At 40.4% G+C, this 26,887-nt stretch overlaps 1 protein-coding gene across 1 annotated transcript in view; it reads left to right on the top strand.

Moving 5' to 3' along the window:
* ADGRA3 (adhesion G protein-coupled receptor A3) overlaps positions 1-26,887 on the top strand; it is a 45,233-nt gene that overhangs the window by 7,391 nt on the left and 10,955 nt on the right. The window contains exons 2-10 of the mRNA XM_081876207.1: positions 5,404-5,475; positions 10,327-10,398; positions 11,107-11,178; positions 12,864-12,935; positions 13,484-13,644; positions 14,113-14,326; positions 14,579-14,743; positions 20,245-20,446; positions 24,287-24,436. Coding sequence (XP_081732333.1) covers positions 5,404-5,475; positions 10,327-10,398; positions 11,107-11,178; positions 12,864-12,935; positions 13,484-13,644; positions 14,113-14,326; positions 14,579-14,743; positions 20,245-20,446; positions 24,287-24,436 — 1,180 coding nt within the window. The remainder of the gene's footprint in view (positions 1-5,403; positions 5,476-10,326; positions 10,399-11,106; positions 11,179-12,863; positions 12,936-13,483; positions 13,645-14,112; positions 14,327-14,578; positions 14,744-20,244; positions 20,447-24,286; positions 24,437-26,887) is intronic.

The following is a 26,887-nucleotide window of genomic DNA, read 5'->3' as shown; positions in this document are numbered from 1 at the left end:
AAACAGCATGTTTTGTAAAGACATTTGATACTCTTGCCATCCACTTCCCCATCAAGTGTTATCATTACTAGATATTAAGTGGCCTGCTAGGATATTGAGTTGCTTGGAATCTCAAAGACTACCAGAGGTTTGGGATGGAGTAGAAGCTATGCCCAAAAGCGGACATAAATTCCACATCACTGGCTGGATTCAGCTAACTGTTCCCACTAGTGGAAGCCTGTTCAAGAACTTCTGCTAGCACAGTGGGGTGACACCCCTGCTCTCCCCAAATTGAATCGAAACAGTGTGAGGGGAGCGGAGGGGAGATTGTTCCACCAGGCAAGTAGAAATACTTGCATTGACAGAACATTTGTAACTGCATGGTGTTAAAATTCCTCTTCATGCCTTGAATTTTCTTCATAACAAATCCGTTCACAAAACAACTCAAAATATATGGATAGAAGTAGGTTCGCAGCATGATGCCACATCCCACTTCAGCTACTCCAATGGCTAAAGCAGCATTCCAGAAAAGGGAAGCAATGCAGTTGCTGGTATGGGAAAGGCAAGATGAATCTGGTGTCCCTTGGGAGGTGACCTGAAGCTTTGCCACAAATGGGCTTTCCTTAAGTCCTGATGCAACTTTTCTTCAGGCTTTAGCAAGAGGGCAAGGTGCCTTTTTGTGCCAGCACTCAAGCTCTCAGTCCTGCAAACATGTATGTTCCCTGTAGGATGGCAGATAGCAGGAGGGAGGGCAGTTTAGTTTGGGGAAACATCATAGAAGGAAAGTGTGTGTGTGTGTGTGTGTGTGTGTGTGCGCGCACACACACACACACACACACACACACACACCTTGCTGTTTCAACTTCATTTTGGGGATCTCAGGGCTACTTCTAAATAAACATACAAGCATCAAGTCTTTATGCGATCTATCTTGGCTCTGAGCTTTGTGAATGAACAAGGATTGTAACCTGTACAGTCATACCTCGGGTTGCGATCGCTGTGGGTTGCACGTTTTCGGGTTACGGACACACCAAAACCTGGAAGTACCGGAACGGGTTATTTCCGGGTTTCGGCGCTCGTTCATGCGCGGAAGCGCTAAATCACGTTTTGCGCATATGCAGAAGCGCCGAATCATGTCACACGTGTGCGTGGATGCGGCGCTGCGGGTTGCGAACATGCCTCCCGCATGGATCACGTTTGCAACCCGAGGTTCCACTGTATCTGTTAAGTGTAACATCCTTTGTTTTGCCTGGAACCAAATACTCTGGGTGACCTGCAGAAGCCTTGTTTGTACAGCTTTTTGCAGCTTTGTGTCCTACCCTACTTTTAAAGTGCCAGAGTTGAACCAGTCTTCCTGTTTACCTTCCAGAGTAAGACAATATCTCCACCTTTTAAGGGTGGAAATATCTGTCAGAGATCCTTACGTATACTGTATAGTGAAAAGTTACAGATAGGTAGTCGTGTTGGTCTGCCATAGTCAAAACAAAAAATTCCTTCCAGTAGCACCTTAAAGACCAACTAAGTTAGTTCTAGTTACAGATAGGTAGCCGTGTTGGTCTGCCATAGTCAAAACAAAACAAATTCCTTCCAGTAGCACCTTAAAGACCAACTAAGTCAGTTCTTGGTATGAGCTTTCGTGTGCATGCACACTTCTTCAGATACACACTCTGTCAATAAGTTAGTTCTAGTTATGAGCTTTCATGTGCATGCATACCTAGAACTAACTAAAGACCAACTAAGTTAGTTCTTGGTATCTGAAGAAGTGTGCATGCACACGAAAGCTCATACCTAGAACTAACTTAGTTGGTCTTTAAGGTGCTACTGGAAGGAATTTTTTGTATAGTGAAAAGTTCCTTTTGTTTTTCCAGCATCTCATGGTGTTAACAGTCCTGTCTTTTCCTAACTACTGCTTAAGAGGCAGTCTACTATAAAAACTGAGAAATGCAAGACTTTTCTTTCCAGAGCTGTATTATGTGTATGCTAGCCATTCCTATAATTCAATTATGGTTAGTATTTTTTTCCATTATAGAATCTTTATATCAGTAGTAATTGTAGTAATAAAACCATATTTGCATTTCTGTTCTCCAAAATTACTTTGAGTACATCTTTTTTTTAGTTTGCTATACGGCTGTAAAATGTTCAAACTTGTAAAAATAAAGCCAGTTTATTTGCCTTACCAAAAGAAAAAAGCCAACTGGAAAAGGTTGGGGGGTATGAGGAAACAGAAACAGGATTCTGCTGTCTAGACTTGATGTTTGTGATTTGATCATTTTGAGGTAACACACTACCAGTTAATTTAAATGAACTTTCTGCCTTTGTAATTGAGCAGACTGTCAGGATTTGTCAGGTCTTGGCCTAGGTTCTAGACAGGATGCAACTGGTGTTAAGTTCACATTGGATCAGGTGAACTAGGAACAAAAGGCGGGAGACAATAGACAGATAAGAATCGAAAGGCCAGAGGCAAGTGCAGAGTCAGAGCCAGGCAGAAAGCTGACTGACTTGGGCTAGTCACTGTGTCTCAGCCCATCTCTAGTAAGCTTTGTAGTTAGGCAGGGTGGTTTTGAGGCTAAAAGTGCAGAACAAGGGAATTGTACACTCCATCTTAAGCTGCTTGGTGGAAAGGCAATATTCAAGTGTAATAAATAGGTCCCACATTTTAAAATTATATCTAATTATGCTCTGTCAATATTTGTTTGCATTAATGCTATTAATCATACTGCTGCAAAGCCTCAGCATAAGGTTGCTACTTAGTTGGCTCATGAAATGCAGATAATAAAAAGTGAATCTTGTACGTTTTCAAAGGTTTCATTAAAAAGTAATAGTCTTCTACTTTGTACTTTATTTTCTCAGTGTGTGGTGTATAATCCCTCCCTCCCTGGGGTTGGAGGCTTCAATGCTGTACAAGGTGAAATGTTCAGCAACAATCTGTTGAAAATATATTATATATAGAAGTACCTTGACAGAGGACGGAGCTTAGAACAGTTTATACTGTCAAAACATCTGCAGATGGTGCTTAAAGCAATACTGTGCAACTCTTTGAGGGTTTTTCTTTGTCAAGTGTTTCTTTCACAGTGTTCCCTGGAACTTTCCCCAGAAAAATATTTACTTACACTTCAGAAAGCTTTCAGTGTGGCCACTGTTTTCTGTAGGAAAGATACTTCATGATTGTATAGATGGTAGCATATCCTCTTAGGATAACCTTTCATATTATGATAGGAAGTATTTACTGTTATTAATAATGGCTGGCATCCAAAAAGCTTGTTTGATTCACACAGGGGACTCTTATCAGTCATACAGAATTCTCTCCCCTCTTTTAAGCAGCTGATTCCTATGTCGCATCACAAATAGTGAACATAGGCAGACTATTAAACAAGTTTCAATGTTTGTATGTATCATAAGGGGGACTTCCTGAGTGACCAATATCACATTTGCAAGTGTCCTTATATACTGTTTTGTGTTAGCTAATATTATTTGAACTCCAATTAACATTAAACTGTTTGCATGTTAACTGGATAGATCTTGCCTACAAAAATAGTCAAGATGTTTTCCCAGATAGTTTGAATGCTTTCTTTTTATTGTGTTTATAAGAAGCAGCAGTTAGTATAGAATGCTGCCGCACAGTGAGACCCTGTCAGCTTCTTGACACCTTTGCTCACTGGTTGCCTCTTTGCTACTGGGCCAAATTCAAGGTGTTGATATAAAGAGCCCTTAACAGCTTGGGACCAGTTTACTTGTGGTATTGGTTTGCTATCTGCAGAACTGGCACTGTTAAAGGTACCGCATATGACCCATTCTGCACTTGTAAGAAATTGATCTTTTAGTGTGGCAGCATCTACACTTTGAAACTCCTATTGAAAACAGAAAGGCTGTACTCTTTGGGGCACTTGCTTAACACTTTCGTCCAGGCATGGCCAAACTTGGCCCTTCAGCTGTTTTGGAACTACAACTCCATCATCCCTAGCTAACAGGACCAGTGGTCAGGGATGATGGGAATTGTAGTCCCAAAACAGCTGGAGGGCCAAGTTTAGCCATGCCTGGTAGGCAACCCTATCTAGACATGTAGACGTTACATCTGTTTTATCTCTTTTAAGCTATTGTTAGCTTTTATTTCATATATTGAATGCTTTATATACTTTTTTTTACTGATACTTTTGTTGTTTTGTTATTTTTGGAACTGTTTAGAAGTTTGTGGTTTTCTAAAAACAATAAATCACTATATAGATTTAAAGAAAAAAGTGAGGGAGAGCGAGCACATTAATGGTAAGTCAAAGTACAGTTTACCATTAATGTGTGGACTCCTGAAGGCTGCAGCTTCTTTGCTCCTCCAGGGATTCTATGAGCTGAGCTGTGCTTTGGCTTAGCATGTCTTCGAAATCCAGGCTCAGCTGTCACCAAGGTTTGCCACTTGTGGTTTGTCTGGAGGAGACAAACCACAAGTTCAGGTTCGGATGACACATTAAGGCAAATCAGTCCAGAGAACTATCACTCTCATGCCCTGGCACTAAAGGTAAAGGACCCCTGGACGGTTAAGTCCAGTCGAGTTCATCTATGGGCTGTGGCACTCATTTCCACTTTCAGGCCAAGGGAGCTGGCATTTGTCCACAGACAGCTTTACTGAGTCATCTGGCCAGCATAACTAAACTGCTTCTGGTGCATGGGACACTGTGACGAGGACCAGAGTGCACGGAAACACCATTTATCTTCTTGCTGCAACAGTACCTAGTTATCTAATCAAGCTGGTATGCTTTTGAACTGCTAGGTTGGCAGGAGCTGGGACAACGCAATGGGAGCTCATTCTGTTATGCAGATTCAAACTGCCGACCTTACAACTGGCAAGCTTGGTGGTTTCGACCACAGTGCCACCCATGCCCATGGTCTGCCTTGGCACTATATATGAACGAGCTCAGTGAGACCCAATGCTCACAGTCTACCTCATTTTCTCCTTATTTCTTGCACACTTGAAAAAGGGCTTACTTGGAATTCTAATTTTGATCCAAGGAACTATGTCTAATGCATTCATATCTAATATAACAGACTAGGGCGTGCATGAGTTTTTGTAGCTTAGCTTCAGGACCAATAACTTAGGGGGCCAATTCTGTAAAGCAGAACTTTCCAAATTGCGTGTCATAACAAGATATTGTCACTGCAGTGTATAGATGTGTTGCACATACACTCCCAGCACTCCTCCCGGGGCTGGGAAGCAGTTAGTTTAACCCCTGGTTTGCTAGTAAAACTGAATTACTGTGTCGCGAAATGATGCATGTCTAAAAAGTGTGTCACCAATATGAAAAGTTTGGAAAGCTCTGCTGTAAAGAATTATTTTAAGCAGTATAAGATGGAAAACCACAAACATTTACTCTAATGCTACTGCAATTGTTTGAAAAGGGAAATATTGTAATGTTTTTACATTATTTTGTTTTATAGAATTCTGAGCAACAATAAGATAACAGAATTGAAGAATGGTTCCTTTGCTGGATTAAGCCTTCTTGAAAGATTGTAAGTCCTGCCCCCTCCCCCTTTTTATGTTTTAAGTATTACAGCGTGGAAGGAGATGTAATGGATGGGAAGGGAGAATTCACCTTTGAGGTTTTTTTAAACTGCAACAACAACATTAAGATACTCCAGAAGTTAATATACTTGGAGGAATAGTTTTCCTGCTGTACGTATAATAAATACAAAACTAATTGCTTCAAATGTAATGAGAAATAAGGAAGATATTTCCATATAACTTTAGCATATTATTCTATCAATGCTTACTTATAAATGAGTTGCCATGATGATGATGCCACCCATCTGACTGTGTTGCCCCCACGATTCTGGGCTGCTCCCCCCAAAAATAGTTAAAACACTGTACAACATCACACATTAAATTTACTTTCTCCCGTGGAAATAAACTTATGACTACAATTCCAGTCATTTTTGCTGTAAAGCTCTTAGGTGCAATATAAATAATAGCAAGGATTTAAAGATTTAAAGAACTTTCATTAGGTGCATCCAAGGGCTTAGGTACACCCAGCTAAATTTTTGTCTTTTGAATGGCAGTGCCGCATGGCAAATCATAGCCTGCTTATAAAATTCCCTAGAGTTTCAAAAGAAGTGTGCAGTGCAATGCAGTAAGGGATAGCCTTTTTATTATTTTTTATTTAGAAACAAATATTTAAACTTTTCTTAGGCACCTAGAATAGTCACACAGTGAAACTATGCTGTTGATGATGATGCCTTCACTACAATAGTAATGTGTATATATATGTTTCCATAATCACATTTTGAGTGTGTTAACTTTTTGAGAGATGGGAACAGTTTTTCTTGCAGTGCAAAAAAATCTAGAATTCTCTTTTACTGCATTTAATTAAGGTTGTAACTTAAAAACTTTAAATATTCCAGTAATATTTCTAAATGGTAAACAACTACTCTAAATTATTTTGCTTTTCTTGTGGGGGTGGAGTGGGGGAAAGTATTCGGAGCATAAAGGAAGAATTTGTCTAAAGTGATTGAGGACTGAGTGAGCATTGAGAAGACAGGTTGCAGACAGATAGGATGTTCACTGCCTCCTAAGGCCTTTTAGCAGTACAGAAATGCTGCTTTTGTGCAGTGAGGCTGCAAGTGGAATTCTAACTTTGGATTCACACTGCACCCAAAAGTCGTATTTGCTGCAAGTTTGTAAACCATCATCTCCACAGCAAAGCAAAAGTAAATGGGCATTATTGAGCTGGGATTGGCAATGCAAAGAGATCATAAATACATTTACTCAAAAGTAAGTCCTATTCTGAATTATACCCTTTGGTTAGCAATGTCTTCTTGTTTAATGTTGTTTAAAATGGCTCTTGATCTTCTGCAGCATTGCTGAAATTGCTTTTTAATCACTTCCTAAAACAATTTTCGATTCAGGATGCTCCTATTTAAAGCTTTATTCAGTACACATTTACTTGGAAGCAAATCCCACTGGATTCATTGAGGCTTATTCCCAGGCTGCAATTGAGGGGCAAGGCAACCTGCTGTTGCTTTCCTGAAGCCAAAGTTAAGTCAGGTGTGCAGATGGAGAAATGGTCTATCATCGCACAGGATGTTTAAGTACTTAATTAGCTGTTACACAGAATGAGAGTTTGTATGCACCTCCATGTGCTCTCTTCAAGATCCCGCCTCCATGTTCCTTGAGCTTCTTATACACACAATAGCCCTACTTCTTTCTATTCATTAGAACACAGAAAGCTGCTTTATATCGAGTCAGATGACTGGTCTTTCTGGTTCAGCATTGTCCACACTAGATGCAGCAGCTTTCCATGGTTTCAGATAGAAGCCATTCCCAGCCCTAACTGGGATTGCCAAGGGGTGAATCCAATACCTTTTGCATGTAACACAGCCCTGTAGTTTCTTTATGCAGTTCAGCAGGAGCTGAAAGGTATTTGAGGAAAAGATTTAACATTTCCTTCATTTTGTGTGCATCCCAAATACCACATTTTCCTTAGAACCAGAAAGTAATGTAGAACATAAATAAATATGCTGTCGTTTTGTGGCTCAAACATGATGAGCATAATCAAGCACAGAGCTATGCACTTAAGTCCCTTCTAATCATTGAGCTTAGACATGCCTAATGTTGTGTTGAATTGCAGCCAATGGGTATAAATGTGGCATTTTACAAACTTTGGCAGTTCTAATGACCTCTTTAGGAGCTTATAACCATATATCCAGGAGCTTTCATTAATTGATTGTCTGAATACATGTTGCTTCGCTTAGTAGCTTGTTCAAGTGGGAAGTGACTGCTATCTATTTTAGGAACTGCAGCAGTTGATGAGAGAGACTGTAAACCTGCAAAGTGCATCTTGGTAGCATTTCAGCAGAAGTTTTTGATGCAGAATACAGTACTAACCTTAAAATATGTTATTTGCTATGGTGCTTGGGAATTTGTATGTTGTTCCAGGCTTGATTCTCTGTGGCCCAGGTCAGCATCTAGATTCACTTTTCAGGAAGCTGTGTCCTAAGGGCACAGCTTCACAGAACCCCTTTGACTCTTAGTTGGCAAGTTTGGGGTCAAACAGCATCCCCAAAAAGGCTGTATTTGGGTAGCTCTGCCAGTTATTCATCCCAGTCTACTTTAATTCTTTCTGAAGTCCCAGTTGAGTTTTTATTGAAGAGTGTTTGATAAGGGGATGCGAGTGGCGCTGTGGGTAAAACCTCAGTGCCTAGGACTTGCCGATCGTATGGTCGGCGGTTCAAATCCCCGCGGCGGGGTGAGCTCCCATTGTTCGGTCCCAGCTCCTGCCCACCTAGCAGTTCGAAAGCACCCCTAAGTGCAAGTAGATTAATAGGTACCACTTTATAGCGGGAAGGTAAACGGCGTTTCCGTGTGCTGCGCTGGTGCTGGCTCGCCAGAGCAGCTTCGTCACGCTGGCCACGTGACCCGGAAGTGTCTTTGGACAGCGCTGGCTCCGGGCCTCTTAAGCGAGATGAGCGCGCCAGCCCTAGAGTCGGACACGACTGGCCCGTACGGGCAGGGGTACCTTTACCTGTACCTTTTTCTCTGATAAACTTTACTCAATATTTTGTCTTGGAGCTGAAACCACAGTATAACGTTAAAGATCACTATCAGAAGATCATCGTCATCATCATTTTTTATTAAATTTGAATACTGCCCTTCATCCAAAGATCCCAGGGTGGTTCACAACAGAAAAATATAAAATAAGAATACAAAATACACAATTAAGCAAACACAAACAAATAACCTCCTTCCCACAAACACATTTAAAAAGCCATGGAATATTAATCAGCCAAACGCCTGTCCGAAGAGAAACCTTTTTGCCTGGAGCCTAAAGATACGTAACCAGCCTCCCTGGCATTCCACAAGTGGGGAGCCACCATAGAACAAGGCCCATTCTTGTGCTGCCACCCTCCAGACCTCTTGTGGAGGAGGCGCACACAAAGAAGAGCCTCAGATGATGATTGCAGGGTCCGCATAGGTTCATATGGGGAGAATCAGTCCTTGAAGTATTGTGGTCCTGAACCATTTAACACTTAATAGGTCAGCACCAGCACTTTGAATTGGGCCTGGAAACTGATTGGCAGTCAGTGCAGTTGGGCCACGATTGGTGTAATATGCTCAAACCATCTTGCCCCAGTGAGCAAGCTGGTCACCAAATTCTGCACCAGCTGAAGTTTCCAAACTGTCTTCTGAGGAAGCCCTATGTATAATGTGCTCCAGTAATCTAACCTACAGATTAGATTACCTATGTGGAACAAAGGTGCATGAATAAAGTTTGCTGGTGTCATAAAGGAACCCTCACCCCAGCCCTAAAGCATTTGTCCAATATCTTACATAGAATTATTAATCTGACAGTTATAACTTCATTATTGTTGTGCAGTTTGGCACCAGTGAGAGCACTGAGATTTGGGGAGAAAGTGAATACCTTGTGTTGTTTAGTGATGAGTTAGATAACCAAGGTAATGAAAACCCAGTGTTCATCTCTTGAATAAGATTTCTGGAGTAATCAGACATAATATACTTTTTATTATGTGTATATTATTGATCTCTAGGTAAGAGCAAAAAAAGAATTCTGGTATTCAGACATGAAATTTATTTTATTTGTCATTACTTCATTGTTACTTTTTAATTTACTGTGTCATTGAGAGAGAGCTTTTGTTTCAAATTACAGTATATGTAAACTCTTTGGGCACAATTTTTCTCAACATGCATGTAAGAATCCCAGTAGGGAAGAACAGATTTACTTTCCCACTCTTGCCTTTGTACCTGCACAAGTGTGGATGCACACCAGGGATTTATCGGAGGTAATGGGATGTTGACAGTCTCTCTCTCTCTCTCTCTCTCTCTCTCTCTCTCTCTCACACACACACACACACACACACACACCTGTCCAAGCTTTAGTCGAGGAAGCCTGGTGTAAAACTGCATGTGTTCCAAAGATGTGCTGTTGGGAGGAGATGGCAAGGCTTTGTTAAGCCTTTTGGAGACCCCTCTGTATGCAGGCATTTTGCTCATGTGGGGAAAGATTAAATCCTTTGGCTTTTTTTTTTTTAAAGAGTTTTCTGCTTCTAACTCAGCTCAGGTTCAGGTTCTTTAACATTGAGTCAGGATAATGGAAGAAATGTCACCATAAAAAACAGTGATTAAGGCTGGTATCAACATTCCTAGCTTACACTGAAAATCAGTGGAAGGATTTCATTCTAACCCATTTCCCTTAACCATAATATTTAAATCAAGAAGTGGGTATTTAATTCCCCCCCCACCTGTGTTATATTATAAAGTGGTTATCCACCTTGTAAATTTAGTCATACTACTACTTTTCTATCGTAATCCGTACACTTTGGAAATTTTCTTTTTCTTTTTTTCAACAGGGACCTTAAGAACAATCTCATTAGCACTATAGATCCAGGAGCTTTTGTAGGACTTTCATCTCTAAAAAGACTGTAAGTATTTACATTTGTTAACCTGGAATTAAATGGAATGTCAGAAAGTAGCAATTTAAATGTAGTCTGAACTAAAGCTTCTCTGATCTTTGAAAAAAGCCCTTAAGCCATAGGCACAAGACCTCTTACTTTGCAATGTTATATTACTGTTGTTTAAATCTATACTGTTCACTGCTCTAGTCTAGAGTACTGTATGCAGTTCTTGCTGCCCCATCTTTTTTTAAAAAAAGTTGATCTGAGAAGGTACAGAAATCATAAGGTGCTTTGGCATTTTATTTTATTATTTAAAAAGAAAATAATGCAGTGTTCTTCTCTCCCTCCATTATTATATTCAGAAAAATTGTGTGTTTTAAGACATACACACTTACCTAGGAACTGGCCTGAGTGAACTCAGTGGGACTTGCTTCTGTGTAGATATTAGTCTTCCCTGCAAATCTGACATACTGAATGACCAGGACTTTCTTATCTATGTCATTTTAGCTAAGATTCAAATGGACACCCCTAAATTTGGTGCCTTACAGATCAGTTCAACTATGTCTATGCAGAAGTAACTCATATTGAATTCCAAGGGGCTTGCTTGATCACAGTCTAAATTCTGGTTTTGGTTGCTGATTTTTTTGAGTGAATTAAAATTACTTGAATTAAATTTTGAGTTACATGTTACATGGTAAAATGAAGTATTTTGGGGGTATTTTTCATTTTGAACAGAGACCTAACAAACAACCAGATAGGATGCCTGAATGCAGATATATTTAAAGAACTTGCAAATCTCGTTCGGTTGTAAGTATCATTCTGTTAAATATTATTTTTAGCAATAATTTGAATTAAGCTTTTAGTAAACTCCTTTGCTAGCTAAATTGGTAGTCTATTGTTCATATAAGGATTTCAAAATCCTTACCTGGAATTCTGTTTTACAAACCATGTATTCCTAACTCAAAATGTATGTTTATTTTGAGTTAGGAATACATGGTTTGTAAAACAGACTTATATTCCACATTATTCACCCAAAGATTCAACTTCCCCTGCTGCGATTGTTTGGCCAATTACACTGTAATACTTTTCCTCTGTGGTGGCCTAGCTAGACAGAGAACTAGACATGAATGAGATACATGCATACCAGTACTTGCTTAAGGGGCAGCCCCCACCATAATGATGGTTTGTGTAATGAGTTACAGTTGGAATTGAGAATAATCTACGTTTTTGATCCAGAATAGTCCAGAATAGTACGAGACTTTCTCTGAAGCTGACCGAACACTTGCTGTGTACTAATAGCAATCTCAGTCTTCCAAGTGCTGATCCAAAAAAGCACCATAAGAGGAAGATGTCAGATGGCTTGGGAGTGCCAAGGTTTGCAGAAATACAAAATACTTTTAGGTAAAATATACGGGGGGGGGGGGAGATATCTAAAATAAAATAAAAATAAAAATAAAAAAGAGACCAGTAGCACCTTAGAGACCAAATAAGATTGTTCTTGGTATAAGCTTTCGTGTGCATCAGATACACTGAAGAATAATATATATACAGTGGTGCCTCGCAAGACGAAATTAATTCGTTCCGCAAGTTTTTTCTTCTTGCAAGTTTTTCTTCTTGCGAAGCACGGTTTCCCATAGGAATGCATTGAAAATCAATTAATGCGTTCCTATGGAGAACGCTTGCCAGGCGGGCGGTTCGGAGAAGGGCTGTTCTCCCCACCGCAAGCCTTCAGGACAGGTACGGGAACAGAGGGGAAGGCGCGCAGCGCTTCTCTTCTGTTCCCGGGGCTTGCGGTGGGAGGAGGGTTTTTCCTCCCCACCGCCAACATTCAGAACAGCCTTCCGAATGTTGGCGGTGGGAAGGAAAACCCTCCTCCCACCACAAGTCTTCAGGACAGCTATCCGAAGGCTGGCGCGGGGAGAAGGTCTCTCCGCCCCACCGCCAGCCTTCGGAGGAGGTCCGAGGACAGTGGGGAAGACGCGCTGCGCTTCCCCGCTGTCCCGGAGATTTCCCTATGGGTTTTCGTCTTGCGAAGGAAGCCCATAAGGAAATTCGTTTTGCGAAGCGCCTCGAAAAACGGAAAACCCTTTCGTCTAGTGGGTTTTTCGTCTTGCGAGGTGTTCGTCTTGCGGGGCACCACTGTATACATATATATATATACACACACACACACATATATATATACACAGAGAGAGAGAGAGGGGGGGGGAGAGAATATTATATTTTATATATTTTTATATTTTTCAACTGTGTCAGACCAACACAGCTACCTACCTGAATCTATACTGGGGGGAGGGAGAGATAAACTCCCAAAAGTAAGGATTGAGTTTGGTCTGTGGTCATTGAATGCTCACAGTTGGTGAGATGGAATGGAAAACTGGGGGGAGGAGGGAAAAAGAATTAAAGGCTGAATAACAACACCCTACACTGCAACAAGTTTGTTGTCAGTCCCACTTCTATGTATCTAATGTCACTGTTTTAAACTTTCTTAGAAATCTTTCGGGAAACCTGTTTTCCTCACTTGCGCAAGGAACATTTGATCATCTTACATCACTGAAATCTCTGTAAGTGTGAATCTGGGTGAGGTTTTTTTGGTGTAATTTTGAGAGCTAAAAGATATTGGTGTTAAAATTAAGTACTGAACATAACCAAATTAGATTTCATTTTATTTTACTGAAAAGCCAGTTTTGCCTCAGGCATTATGATTTCTTTGTTGTTGTTTCTTAAAACTACAAGTGTTGTACTGTTCAAGTATGAACTTAGGAATATTAACAGCACCTCCCAGGTGTCCTGTGGCATATAAGAATTCCTTCCAGATAACCAAGTATGAAAGGATAACCAAGTGTAAAAGTTTAGGCAAATGGAAGAGTTGTTGGCTGTTCTTTAGGCCACTGTAATGTTACAAGTGACTTAAGAAGGTATGCATGGACAAATGAGCTGCTGAATTTTTATGGCCAAAATACCTAGTTGAGTATTTTCAGTAATGTAGAGTTGGCCTATTGATTGATTACAAATATTTGGAAATAGCTCAGTTATATACACCAAATTTATACCGGTTTCAGTGGGATTTTGCCTCTTTAAAAAACAAAAATCTGTCTTTTGTTTGTTCCAGTGAATTTCAGACTGATTATCTACTTTGTGACTGTAATATTTTGTGGATGCAGCAGTGGTTGCAAGAAAGAAATATAACTGTTCGTGAGACCAGATGTGCTTACCCCAAGTCACTGCAGGCTCAACCAGTTTTGAGTGTTAAGCAAGGTCTTCTCACTTGTGGTAAGAACATTATAACAAAGCATTGCTGACTCTTAATAACTATTCCCAAAGTGCATCTTTCCATTCTCCTCACGCAATTTGGTACTTTTGCACTAACACCAGGGCCTAAGTGTTCTTTCTTTAAAAAAGGAAAAAATAAGTTTAGCCTATTTACCCCCTCTGTCTTTGTGGACAGCGATAGAAGGCCCTAGGAACAATAAACATAATACATGAAGTTGAGCTTTAGACAACCAGTGTGACATACCACTTTAGGTGTTATTCTTGTATTTAAATATTAGACCAGGTTTGCTGGTAGTTTGAGAATCTTTAACTTGCAGTAAGTGCTATCTAATATTTTGTAACTATCATTCCTTTTAGGCTGATGCTGGTTATATGACATGGCAATTCTCTAAAAGAATTTTTTATTTTACATTCAGTAAATACATTATATTGATCTAAAACATGGTGTTTTGTTTCAATGGAATACAGACCCCCCTCTGGAATTACCATCTTTCTACATGACTCCCTCTCATCGTCAGGTTGTATTTGAAGGAGACAGCCTGCCTTTCCAATGTATGGCTTCGTATATTGATCAGGACATGCAGGTTCTGTGGTACCAGGATGGGAAGATAATTGAAACTGATGAATCCCAAGGCATTTTTGTTGAAAAAAACATGATCCATAACTGCTCACTCATTGCAAGGTGAGGATTTGGGCTGTAGTTTCTTCTAGAACAGGTGGCTAACTTGTGGCCCTTCAGATGTTACTGGGCTCCAACTCCCTGACCATTGGCTGTGTTTCCTGGTACTGATCGAAGTTTAGTCAAATGACATCTAGCGGGCCTTACGTTTGCAAGCTCTATTCTAGTAGATATCTTTGGCAAAGCAGGCATTTATTCATCTTTTTAAAAAACTGTTTACTTGCTCTTGAATGTTGGTTTTGCCTTTTACCTTAGTGCTCTGACCATCTCAAACATTCAAGCTGGATCTACTGGAAACTGGGGCTGTCATGTGCACACCAGACGTGGGAATAATTCAAGGACTGTTGACATAGTGGTATTGAACAGCTCTGCACAGTACTGCCCGCCGGAAAGAGTTGTCAACAACAAAGGCGACTTCAGGTTGGTGATGACAGCTTTGAAGGAGAATGTGTCTGCTGCTTTTACAGATTGCTTTTGAGTTCAAATGTTACCTGATTCTGTTCTCCTTTATGATAAAGGGTGAGTTATCATGACTCTCAGTTGCATTAGATAAGGAAATGAAGAGCCAGTGTCTTATTTATTGGGCCTCCTTGTTGGGAGAAAGCCATCACAACTCCTTCAGATTAAAAATAATCAGTTAAAAGTACAAAGCTGGTATTAATGTAGAATAAGTAGCCTTGATCTAACTTAAAAAAAGTAAAAAGTTGCTGAGGTGGACTGAAATATAAAACTTTATCTAGAAACACCACTTAGATTATTTAAGGGGTAGAAACCTCACAAGAAGAGGCCAAATCCAGCCCTCCCGGCTTCTGCGTGGCTCTTCAGATACTTCCTATGACACATCCCTTACTTTATACCAGTGGCGGACCTTGGGATCTCAAATTTCAACAGTGCCCCGTGCAACGACAAAATTTGGTGCCTCTTGTGCTCCATTCTAAATAATAGTTGCTGCAGCACCCCCAAGTCTCTTCGCCCAGTGTGACCGAACCAGTAACACTTGCCTAAATCTGCCTCAGTTCATACCATCCTTATGTGCTTTTGCCTGGCTAGAATGTGATCACTCTTCCTGGTTGCCTTCATGGAAGATCGAGAGGAGTGTTCTGTACAAAGGTAAAATGTACATTTGCCTCTTTGCTCAGCTTTGCCCCTGGCCTTGCCCCTGGGAGGTTGCCCAGATGAGAATGTGGCCCCTTGACTGAAGAAGGTTCCCTGCTCTTGGTTTATTTGTTCAGTCATTTAAAACCAGTTTGCATATTACTGTGAAACAACTGTGTTCAAGCAGTAAGTGTAATAGATGTAACAACCACTATCTGCATCTAGGCGATGTTAATTACTGTTAGACATTGCACACACTCACCTTCATTTTGCACTTGTTTCTTTCTTCACCTTTTCCATTCTGACCTCTTTGCTGCTGGTTAAACTAACAGCACATTGCCTCTGGAGGTGCCAGCCATAACAGTTAGAGTCTCTCTGTGTAAGGTAACGCCTTTTCTAACTTACGTCTGTTGCACTTTCTAGCAGTAGTGCGTACTGTGAAGTGAAGTAAGTCAGTGTAGAGGCCATTTGTCTTTTGATTTTTGTTAGCCTGTCCCTGTCATTCCCTCTCCCCACCTCCAAATCAGGATCACTTTGCATAAGCGATTTTGTATGTGGATATCACTTCCATGTGGTGGAAACATACATATACTATGAACTGCAGGATATAAGACTGCACCACTTAGAAGATTTTTGTCAAGCGGTATATAAACCTTGTCAAGTAAATGAATGAAATGCCTTGATTTCAAGTTAAGGCTTAATACCTTGCATGTATAGCCCACAAATCGTTTATTAGCTTGTTTGCTTGCTTATCCCTATGAAAATCATTTGTGAGACACTGACTTGGCTTGCTCACGCTGCACTGTGAAGGAAATGGTTGTTGTATGTGAACCTGGGCTTGTGGTTTGTTTCTTTAGGGAAACCAAGATTTGTTCTTGGCTTAGCACTCATGGTTTGTTTGAGGGAAACAAACCACAATTGTATGTTGTTCACACAAACCAGGCTCTGACTTGTTTCCTTCCTAGCTCAGTCCTCTCAAGGCTTTGGTGCTTATATCCTGGTCCATTTGACATACAAACTGGGATTGATTGTTCAAAAGAGGGAATGAAAGACCCCCTTTTGCCTGTTTTACTTTCAAGCATTTCTTGCTTGTCAGAGGTGACCAGGTGAGTTTTACAGGAAGATACGCTTTTAGGAAATGGTGGCCTTTATATGCTCAAAATATATGTTAGGTTTGCATTGGTCACCTTTTCAATAAGACATGGATCAAAACTACTCTAATTCTGTGTACCTAGGGGAGATTGGTACTTTTGGTTCTCCAGCCTTCAATTACTGCATCACAGATCTCTGTTGAAATTGAGAGGTGCTTTAAAAGCAGTTTGTGATACAACATTTGGAGGAAGTGGCCTGTGTGTGTGGTATTTCAACAGTTCAAAGATGAAAGGTGTAAAATTTCATTAGCCATCTCCAGGCCCTTAAATGCCTCAAGTAGTTCTTTGGAGCCAAGCCATGTCTGCCTTTCTCCTGTTACTTTAGTCCTTTCCCTGGTGCAACCTTTTCCATTTATAGGAAATGCTGTGTTGAGTTGAGAAGATAAAAAAATATAAGAAAGTTTCTGGCAGTGTTTATGAAAAAAAAATGCAGAGGAATTTAAATAACTTTTAAAATACAATTGTGAATTGTTCGTTTTGGACTTACAATTAGAGGCAAAAACAGATGGTAAAGCTTGTTTTTTGAGCATTCTCTATTAAATTAACCTGTGCTTAGCAGTGATTGTTCAGTTTAATAGGATTTTGCCTCTCTGGAATTCATTGGAAGGAAACACAATTTCTGGAAACATTCACTTTATCAGGAGGTTCACTAGAGTTGAGTTTACTGCAAAAACCTTCTATCTGTGGTATAGAAAAAGCAATAACAAAGAGCTATATTTCACCTTTTGAGGCCATACAGAAAGCAGGCTCTGACTTGTAAAGGAAATTATTCTGAGCAGATGGCTGTAAATGCACCTAGGAACATTTACCTTTATTGTTCTTGGTTTGGACGGCTACAGCATAGCTGGAAGTGTCTATTTTGATTCTGCTTAGAAGCTATTTCATACTGAAGTAGAAGAACTTAAATGCATCTCTTCTCCAGGGAGAAAATAGTATATTCAAGCAAAGAAAGAAGTACATATGTATTAGCTATACTTCATTCATTTCAGTTTGATTGTCCTTTTCAAATTGAAAAAAGACTAGCTCAGTATTTACGCAGCAATATGCTTTTCTACAACTGCATTTATTTTGTGCATCATGCACAAACAGAATCCTGTTAGTTCTCACCATGGCAAAATGTAAAATAGCAAACCAATTTTGAACAACCATTCACGTTTATTTTAGCACATCTTTCTTTCAGGATTTTTCTGAAAATAGTTAAGAACATAGCAGCTCTGGTGAATCAAACCAAAGGTTCATCTAGTCTAGCATTCTTTTTTCAGCAATGGCCTACTGAATGTTTCTGGGATGCCTATAGAAAGGGCATGAAGGCAAGAGCTGTCTCCCGTTTGTTTTCCCGAAACTGTTTTTCAGTTCACAAGCTCTTAATATAAAAGTTCCATTTTTCTGTTAAGGCTAATAGCCACTGATCTGTTCTCTATGAATTTAACTGCTTCTTTTCTAAAACCCATCTTAACCTTTGGCACTCATTCAGTTGCTAGGAATGTGGGATAGGGTTTCCGCAAGAGATGCCTTCTTGCCCTGGGAGATTTTTGTGGCCTCTCTAAGGCTTCTCTGCACAAAACTGAAAACTTTGGTGTCCTGGCAGACCTCTGGCTTGTAGGTGTTTGGTATAGAACTGTTCCTTTGCTTGTTTTAGCTTAGCTTGAGTCTCTACTGCTGTTTGTTTCTTTAATTTTGTTTACTGTTATGTGCTGTGTGTTTAATATTTTCACAAAAAATATTGATTGTGTAGTGTAAGCCATATTAAGTGCCTCAATTCAGGATACATATGCTTTAAATAACGTCCTTGTGGTAGTGAATTTTGCAAGTTTTGAATTTTCTGTTCTGAATTAACTACCCCTGAATTTCACTGAGTGTCCCCAAGTTCTATCATTATATGCAAGGAGGAAAATTTATATTATAATCTCCACCCTGTTCATAATTTTGGAAACCTCTCTTGTGTCTTTCCCTTAGTCCTTTGTCTATACCTAAAAAGCTCCAGATGCTTTTTATCTTTTCCTTGTAGAGAATAGAGAAAATATTCTACTGTTCCCTTGATCATTTTCGTTGCCCTCTTCAAAATTTTAAAGCTGACAAAACTGGTGCAATTTACAGTTTTGGAAAGGTTTCTAATAATGAGTCAACATTATAGGTAAAGGATTGTTTTGGTGCTTGTCTAAAAATCCAATAAACACATGAGTGTTTTCCATTGTTACTGTTTATCGTCATCAAAGATAAATGGTATCTGTTTTGAGGTCTTAAAATCTTCCCGAAAGACAGTTACGATTTATACCTAAGGAATAGTTAAACTGCCAGTTTAACTCATTCACAGGTAAACTCTCAATAAACCAAGTATCAGTAGTTGTAAGAACAGTGTTTCAAGAAAAAAAATGGCAGACCTATGTTAGTTCTTTAACTTTGTGGAAATAATAGGTTTCACTTTCTTACTCTACACATTTCTGTAGAGTATCTTGAAGAATATCATTGAATACTTTAGCTAAACTTGTATGTTAATACATAGAAATAATAATTTTCTCAACATGCTTAGATCCAAAAGGGGAAAATAAAAGCATTTCCCTCCCAAAAAAGATATATTCTGGCATTTGAGAGGTTTCTGTGTATAACTTTTTTGGGGGTTGTGAACCGTCTGGTACATCAACATTATGTGAATTTCGTATAAACATGTGTAAATTAGATACTTTCCACAAGAGCCAAATTAATAATGTAGTTAATTGGTTGATCATTTTCATTGGTTTATCAGTCCTCTAAAACAATCCTGAGCACGTTTATTCAAGAGTGAAATTTCAGTGGCAGTTACTCCCAAACAAGAAAGTGTGCAAAAGATTGTAGCCTTTATGTTTAAAATACAGTAGTGTTTAATATCCTTCATCTTTATCTCTGGTTACCTTTATTGGCCCACTTTACTCAATACTCTTTTATTAAACAAAAAAGACAGTAGGGGTAAGATGGAGTACTCATTGCATCTCCAAGTAATTTAATTAAGTTTCTCTGTTATGGCATTGAGAGATTAAAAATATTTTCCATAGAGTTTTTAAGCTCTTTAACATAATCCCTTGACTAATATTACTTGTTCTAGTTTTGTCAAAAGTCAAAGTGTTTGATACTTTAATTGACAATTGCAATTATTATTCTGAGTTGAATTGCAGGGCTGCCTCATTTCACTTTTAAATTATAGCCAAAATTAGAGAACAATAGGATAGAATAATTCTGTTGCTTCCCAAGAATTGTTGTCTTAAACATAAACTTCTACTTAATTACAGGGCACAGTACAAACTTCATTTATAAATGTTGCCTGTTGCTCTTCTGTTTTAGTTGCAATGCCAAAGTACTATAAACTTTGGATAATTACTTTTAAATTAAAATAAAGAGTTCATTTTCACTTTGGATGGAAAATTGTATATAACTTCTCTAGTGATTTGGTGTAACCCCCCTCCCCTTGCCAAATTGTGGAAAAAGCTAAACGGTAGGATATGGAAATTAAAAGGCTTGTCATGTTAATATATGAAGAGCATGGCAATGATGAAGGCTAGCCAAGTTGAAATTTTATGTGGTTTGCATATATGTAGATTTGAAGTGTGTCTCATTTTGTGATCCAGTCCTTATTTCTTCTGTTTACTTTTTCCCCAGAGCGGCCCTGAAAATTTGTCTTAATCTTTGCCTTCAACTCTTTAGGTGGCCTCGTACGTTGGCAGGTATTACTTCATACCTGGTGTGCACTCGTTACTCAGGTGGCAGTGGAATATATACAGGAAACTCCCAGGCTGAGAAGAGAGCTTGGCGCAGATGTGATAGGGGAGGATTTTGGGCCGAAGAGGATTACTCTCGCTGCCAGTATACAAATGATGCCACTCAAATCCTGTATATGTTTAATCAGGTTATTCATTCTTTCTCCCAATCTTAATGTAAAATGTTTTGCACATAAATTCTTGTAAGATTTTTCCATGCTGTCTTTATTCTTCCATCAAGAAGAGGGTTTCCTCTTCAGTGAAGAACACATGTTTAAAGTGTAATGTGTTATGCCATGATCCAAATTGCCCTTTTTGTGCCCCTAAGTAAATTCTGTCTGTGCTTGGATGGGTTGCTCGTTTCTTCATCCAGGTGTAGTTCCTCATCCTTTAACAATTTCTGCCCAATAAGTGTGTTTGATCTTCAGGTGCAGCTTTTCAGGAGTAGGTAGCTTGAAAAGTCTATGTTTTCATGTAGCTTTATTTAAAAAAGAGATTGCTTGTTTATAAGTGTGCCTAGGATACCTGAGGCCCAGTATTAGATCATAAGCAAGTGGAAAACACGTGTTCTCATTATATTTTCTTTTTGAATGTTAATGATTTTACTAGCACACAACTGAATGATGTAGCTGCTTAGAGAGAAGCTCAGTTTTAACATACAAGTGTGCATCTTTGTGCAGTGAACTATTAGAAGTTGGTTTTTAATTTTTTTTTTTTTATAAATATTTATTAAAGTTTTTAAATATAAATGCACAAATAATAAACAGTCTTACTTCTATCACAGACATAATTTCATCACTTCTTTGGACTTCCTCACGTCTCCCGCTCCCATTTACATCGTTAAAAGTTTTTTCCAAACAAATTATCAACTTGTTTACAATCTCATGTCCACTCATTCAAATATAATCTAGCACTTCTTCCAAAAAAATTTTATATTTTCTTTAGTCTCACTTATCATCAAATTTCAAATCTAATTTAGTGGTGGCCAGTTTTTTATAATCTAGCATCCTTCTTAGCATTCAACCAAATTACAATGTTTTTGTAGATACTTCTTGAATTTCTCCCAGTCTTCCTCCATCTTCTCTTCTCCCAGGTTACGGATTCTGCCTGTCATCTCGGCCAGTTGCATATAGTCCATCAGTTGCATCTGCCACTCTTCCAGTGTGGGTAGATCTTGAGTTTTCCAGTTTTTTGCGATGAGTATCCTTGCTGCCGTTGTTGCATACATAAAGAATGTTCGGTCCTTCTTTAACACCTTCTGGCCGACAATACCCAGAAGGAAGGCCTCTGGTTTCTTAGTGAAGGTATACTTAAATACCTTTTTCAGCTCATTATATATCATTTCCCAGAAGACCTTCACCTTAGGGCATGTCCACCAGAGGTGAAAGAATGTTCCTTCGTTTTCTTTACATTTCCAACATTTATTATCAGACGAATGGTATATCAGAAGTTGGTTTTTAAAAGTAAGCATGTTTGCTCGTTGCAGCTTACTCTGCAGGATCAGTTTCATACTTACTAGGTCTCTCACATTTTGCCTGTAGTCCTAAAGCGACTCACAATATAAATATGCAATATGTTCAGCAAGATCCTCATACCTGGAAGCTATTAGCAGCTAACATCTGATTATCTTTCTCTTAGGGGAATTGGTGCTAGATAGCCCTGTGACAAGGTCGATTACTGATCATTGCTTCCAAGTTTTTAGGAAATCAGAATTTGCTTCTTCTTTTCTTCTTTTTTCACTTTGCTGTGCTTACTCATACTTTTGCTAAGGTAGACTAAGGCTGCAATCCTTAAATTGGCCCAAAGCTAGCTGTTGGAAAATTCTGTGGGCATATACAGTGGTGCCTCGCAAGACGAAATTAATCCGTTCCGCGAGTCTCTTCGTCTAGTGGTTTTTTCGTCTTGCGAAGCAAGCCCATTGACGGCTTAGCGGATTAGCGCTATTAGCGGCTATTAGCGGATTAGCGGATCAGTTGATAAGCGGCTTAGCAGCTTAGAAAAAGGGGGGGGAAAGGAAAAAAAACAGCGCAGGAACTCGCAAGACATTTTCGTCTTGCGAAGCAAGCCCATAGGGAAATTCGTTTTGCGAAGCGCCTCCAAAACAGAAAACCCTTTCGTCTAGTGGGTTTTCCGTCTTGCGATGCATTTGTTTTGCGGGGCACCACTGTACGTCCTGCTGGCAGCATTTCACCATGGGCCTAAATGGGGCCTATTGGGAAAGCCATGAAGTTGCATGATCATGATCTACTTTATTTCCGCAAAGTGTTTCCAAACAGACCGTGAAACAATGCCAGTCCTGACTGAGGCTGTCAATTTCTTCCCATTGCAGTTGTAAAAACATAGGAAGCTGTTTAAACTTTGTCTGGCTATTGTTTCATGTCAGTCACATTCAGCTACTTTTGTTGACTGCATCTTCCCAGAGCCCCAGCTTGGAGATGTTGGGTTGAACCTGGGTACTTTTGCATGCCTTTTACCAGAAATGGAGGGGGTGGGGTTGCGGAAGTAAAACTGCCTTCCCACCCTGGATGCAACTATCTGGCAATTATTTGGACAGGGCCATTTGGTTTGCCCCAGATTCTCCCTCACTACGGCTGCACACAAACAATAGAGTTGCTCTGTTTTGTAAACTGGTTACATTTTAAACTTCATAAACACATACCTTTATCACATACACAGCCCAACAAGACAATGACAATAATCCACCAACAGCATACAAATCAATATGGCTAACCTGATCCAAAACACCCACCCACCCCACTCACACACGAAAACAAAGATCACCACAGCCAATCACAAACAAACAACCACACCCTAGGCCAACCCCAACCTCTCTCACCACCAAAGAAACACAAGTGAACAGCAGAGAACCTGCACGGGCAACGCTGACACCAAACCCTACATACATTAAGCAAAATAGATACATCGCCCCCCACCCCCCCATCCTCTCCCCCACCCCCAATGTCTCAACAAATGAAACTGATTTGTAAAAATGTTACATGGAAAAAATACGAGAGACACTACACATACTTCTGTAAAACAAGAAAATCTTTAATAATAATAAACACATACTGTCAGAGCTGCCCGAGGTCCCAGCTCACAAAGGACCAACGCCAGTTCGTTGTTATATACAAAAGTCTTTATTGAAGTTCAGTTCCGATTTCAAAGCCGCGGCGCGCAGCTCTACGTCTCAAACTTTAGACCGCTGAAGCTCCGTCTGAATCTCCTCCCCCCAGACACCAGTTTAAGACTCTAGCCTTGCTCCACCTCTTCCTTTGCTCTTTCCTCCTCTGGGTCCGCCTGTCCGCTGGGGTCTTGCCCTTTCTAGACTCTTCTGACGCTGAGTCCTCTGAGTCTTCCCCCCGCCTCCGGCGGGCTTTAGGACCTGGTTCCCAATCCGGGTTTCCTGCTGTGCCGCGCGCCTGTACATTCGAACTTGGCGCGCGCGCCCAGCCGGCAACCTTCCTCCTGACCATTACACTGCTCCTGTCACTGCTTCCCCCTTCGGAGAGGCTAGCTGGACCTGACTTCCCCTCCGTTCCCTCACTCTGCGATAGAGGCGTGGCCAGCCCTGATTCATCTTCTCTCCCTGCTGGAGGAGAAGCTGGCCCTGATACATGGGACTCTTCCCCCCCCCCCCACTACGCTCTGGTGGGGGAGCTGGTCCTGATCTCCCGCTGCTGCTTTGGGAGTCCCCGCTGGCCCCTTGCTTCTGGTGTGTCCCCCCTGGGACCCCCCTTGCCCTGGCCATCGCACCCCCCCCCCTCTGGGAATCTTCTGATTCGCTGGAGAAGCTCATGGAATCTCTCGGGCCACTTTCATACTCCCCTACGCTGCCCTCCGATTCTTCCCCTTCGCTCTCCATTTCCTCTCTCCCCTGTGCCTCTGCTCCTGAGCCCCTGACACATACCTTTATGACAGATGCTAATGTGAATTGGCCCTATTGTTTTGTCTTGGTTATGTAATTTATACAATTATTGTGCTCCATACAGATGCCGCTGAACCTTACCAATGCTGTAGCAACAGCTCGACAACTGTTAGCCTACACTGTCGAAGCTGCAAACTTTTCTGACAAAATGGATGTTATTTTTGTGGCTGAAATGATAGAAAAATTTGGAAGATTTGCTGAGAAGTACAAAGAGGTAAGTATGTTTTTCTCAATATCTCTTTTTAAAAATGCCCTTGCTAAAGCTAAACTGCGCTGTCGGTTAATATCCAAGCCTCTTAAAAGCCGTAACTATTTATAGAGACCAGCTAAATTAGAGTATTCCTCAAATAGCTTTTAAGGGTAAATATGTGCCTGTGGTTAGAGGCTTTCCATTTCACTGTTGAATTTTATTGATCTTTATGTTTAGGCACATTTGAATGTTGGAGACCACAATGTACTAAATATCTGCAGTGCACTCAATATCTGCAGTCAAATCAAAAATAACCTGGGAACAAATGTTTAAAATTATTCTGGCAAGAGCTGTAGTATTACAGTGTCATGGACTGTGGCTGTGGAGCAATCCAAGTTGTTCATTAAGTGATTGATTTAATGTGACCTAAAATATGTGTAGGCCATGGATTACAGGTTGATTTATTGCATTATAAGGATGTTGTTTTTCCTTTGGTGATGTATGAGGTCCAGATTGACACAATCTGACACTGTTCTGCCACTGCTTGAAGGCAATAAAAGCTATAAAAATGCCAGACAGAAATTCATGAGCAGTGTTTGTCATAGTAGAGTAAATGTGGCAATAGACAATGCATTCTTAACATTACTTAGTGAAACCCAGTTTAGTCTTGCTTTGCTCAGCCATAAAAATCAAGTATGCTAGCTTTCTATTTAAGTATAAATGTTCAGTATATTACATAGTTTAAAGGTAAAGGTACAGCTACCCCTAACCGTTAGGTCCAGTCGCGGATGAATCTGGGGTTGCGTGCTCTCTATAGGCCGAGGGAGCCGACGTTTGTCTGCAGACAGTTTCTGGGTCATGTGGCCAGCATGGCTAAGCCACTTCTGGTGAACGAGAGCAGTGCACGGAAACACTGTTTACCTTTCCGCCGGAGCGGTACCTATTTATCTACTTGCACTTTGACGTGCTTTTGAACTGCTAGGTGGGTAGGAGCTGGGACCGAGCAACAGGAGCTCATCCCGTTGCGGGGATTTGAACCACCGACCTTCCGATCGGCAAGCCCTAGGCTCTGTGGTTTAGACCAGAGCGCCACCCGCGTCCCTTATATAGTTTACATGGAAGTAAAAATAAGGATTAATGAATTGCACTTGCAGCATCCATTTGTTGTAACACAGCACTTCTAGGTAAAATTGGGACCTAAAAGCTATATGGCAACATTATCCATAGTTCAGAGCTGCTTCCCACTTCCTTATTGGGATTTGTCACAACTGTTTTGGCTATGCAGGTGTTTATTGTAACAAATATTGTGAAGGGCAAATGGCAGGTGCTAAATCCTCAGCACATCCCAGTATGTGTGTCCCTCAGCGTCTTAGGAAGCACATGTTTTATTTATTCATTACAGTTTTTAGCCTCCAAGGAAGTTCTTGCTGACATACATAAGGGCTTGAATCTTGAGTACCATGAGCAGAAGGAAGTCAAATAGGGGCCTTTTTCATCCCCTGTCCCTACACCACCTCTGCCCTCCAAAAATCCTCTCTAGAGGCCTCTGCTTGGGCGAGGTCCCTTTTCCAGTTTTGGCCAATGCAAGCAGTCTCCCAAGCCCCATCGTATACTATTCAGGAGGGGGTCCCCAACCCTCTAGAGAGGCTTTGGGGGTACAGGTAGCTGCAGAAAGGGGTGGGGTGTAGCTGATGAACTCCGCTTCCGCGAACGGCCTGCCATTCTTAATATTCAGAATGCATGGTAGGGTTCTCATTCTGATTTTCCATCCTGAGCAAGCCTTTCTAGCTTCAGCAAATTTGCTGCATTGTATGCCTTCTGACTGTCCTGAGTTTATTTTCTTCCTCCTTTATTCTCTCTAGAAAGCATTTCTGTAAATAATGAAGGCCCAGGGCACTGGGAAAACTTGATTTTAGGGGCAGGAATATGTATACAGTGGTACCTCGGAAGTTGAATGGAATTTGTTCCGGAGGTCCGTTCAACTTCCAAAAGGTTCGGAAGCCGTGTCGGACGTTCAGGTTCCAAAGAACGTTCACAAACTCCCGGAACATTCACTTCCGGGTTTGCTGCATTTGGGAGCCAAAATGTTCACAACCAAGGTACGACTGTATACATATTAAAGCTTGGCAGGCAGATTTTTAGGAAAAAAAACAACTAGTCTAAATTTTATTTTTGATGATTTACCCATTAGCCCATGGCGAGGGTATCAAAAAGCTATATGGATCATTGAAACCCCATCACTTGATGCCTTAGTATCCTGCTCACCCCAGCCTAGGTTTCCAAATTTCACTAGGCTCTGGCCATTTTTAGGTTTATTTCAACAGCAATATAAGAAGGAAATTGCCTTTTAAATTTTCCTTTCTCACTTTTTGCTTATTTAATAGAAAAACTAAAACAAAATAAGCATATACATCAGGCTGTCTTAAATTCCTAGTTCTATTTCTAAAAACACAAATTTCTTTCGTGTCTTTATTA

This window comes from Podarcis erhardii (assembly GCF_964252035.2).
Source record: "Podarcis erhardii genome assembly, chromosome: 9".
Lineage (NCBI taxonomy): Eukaryota > Metazoa > Chordata > Lepidosauria > Squamata > Lacertidae > Podarcis > Podarcis erhardii.
The sequence above is the reverse complement of the archived record's forward strand: the minus strand, read 5'-3'. Positions and strand labels throughout refer to the sequence as shown.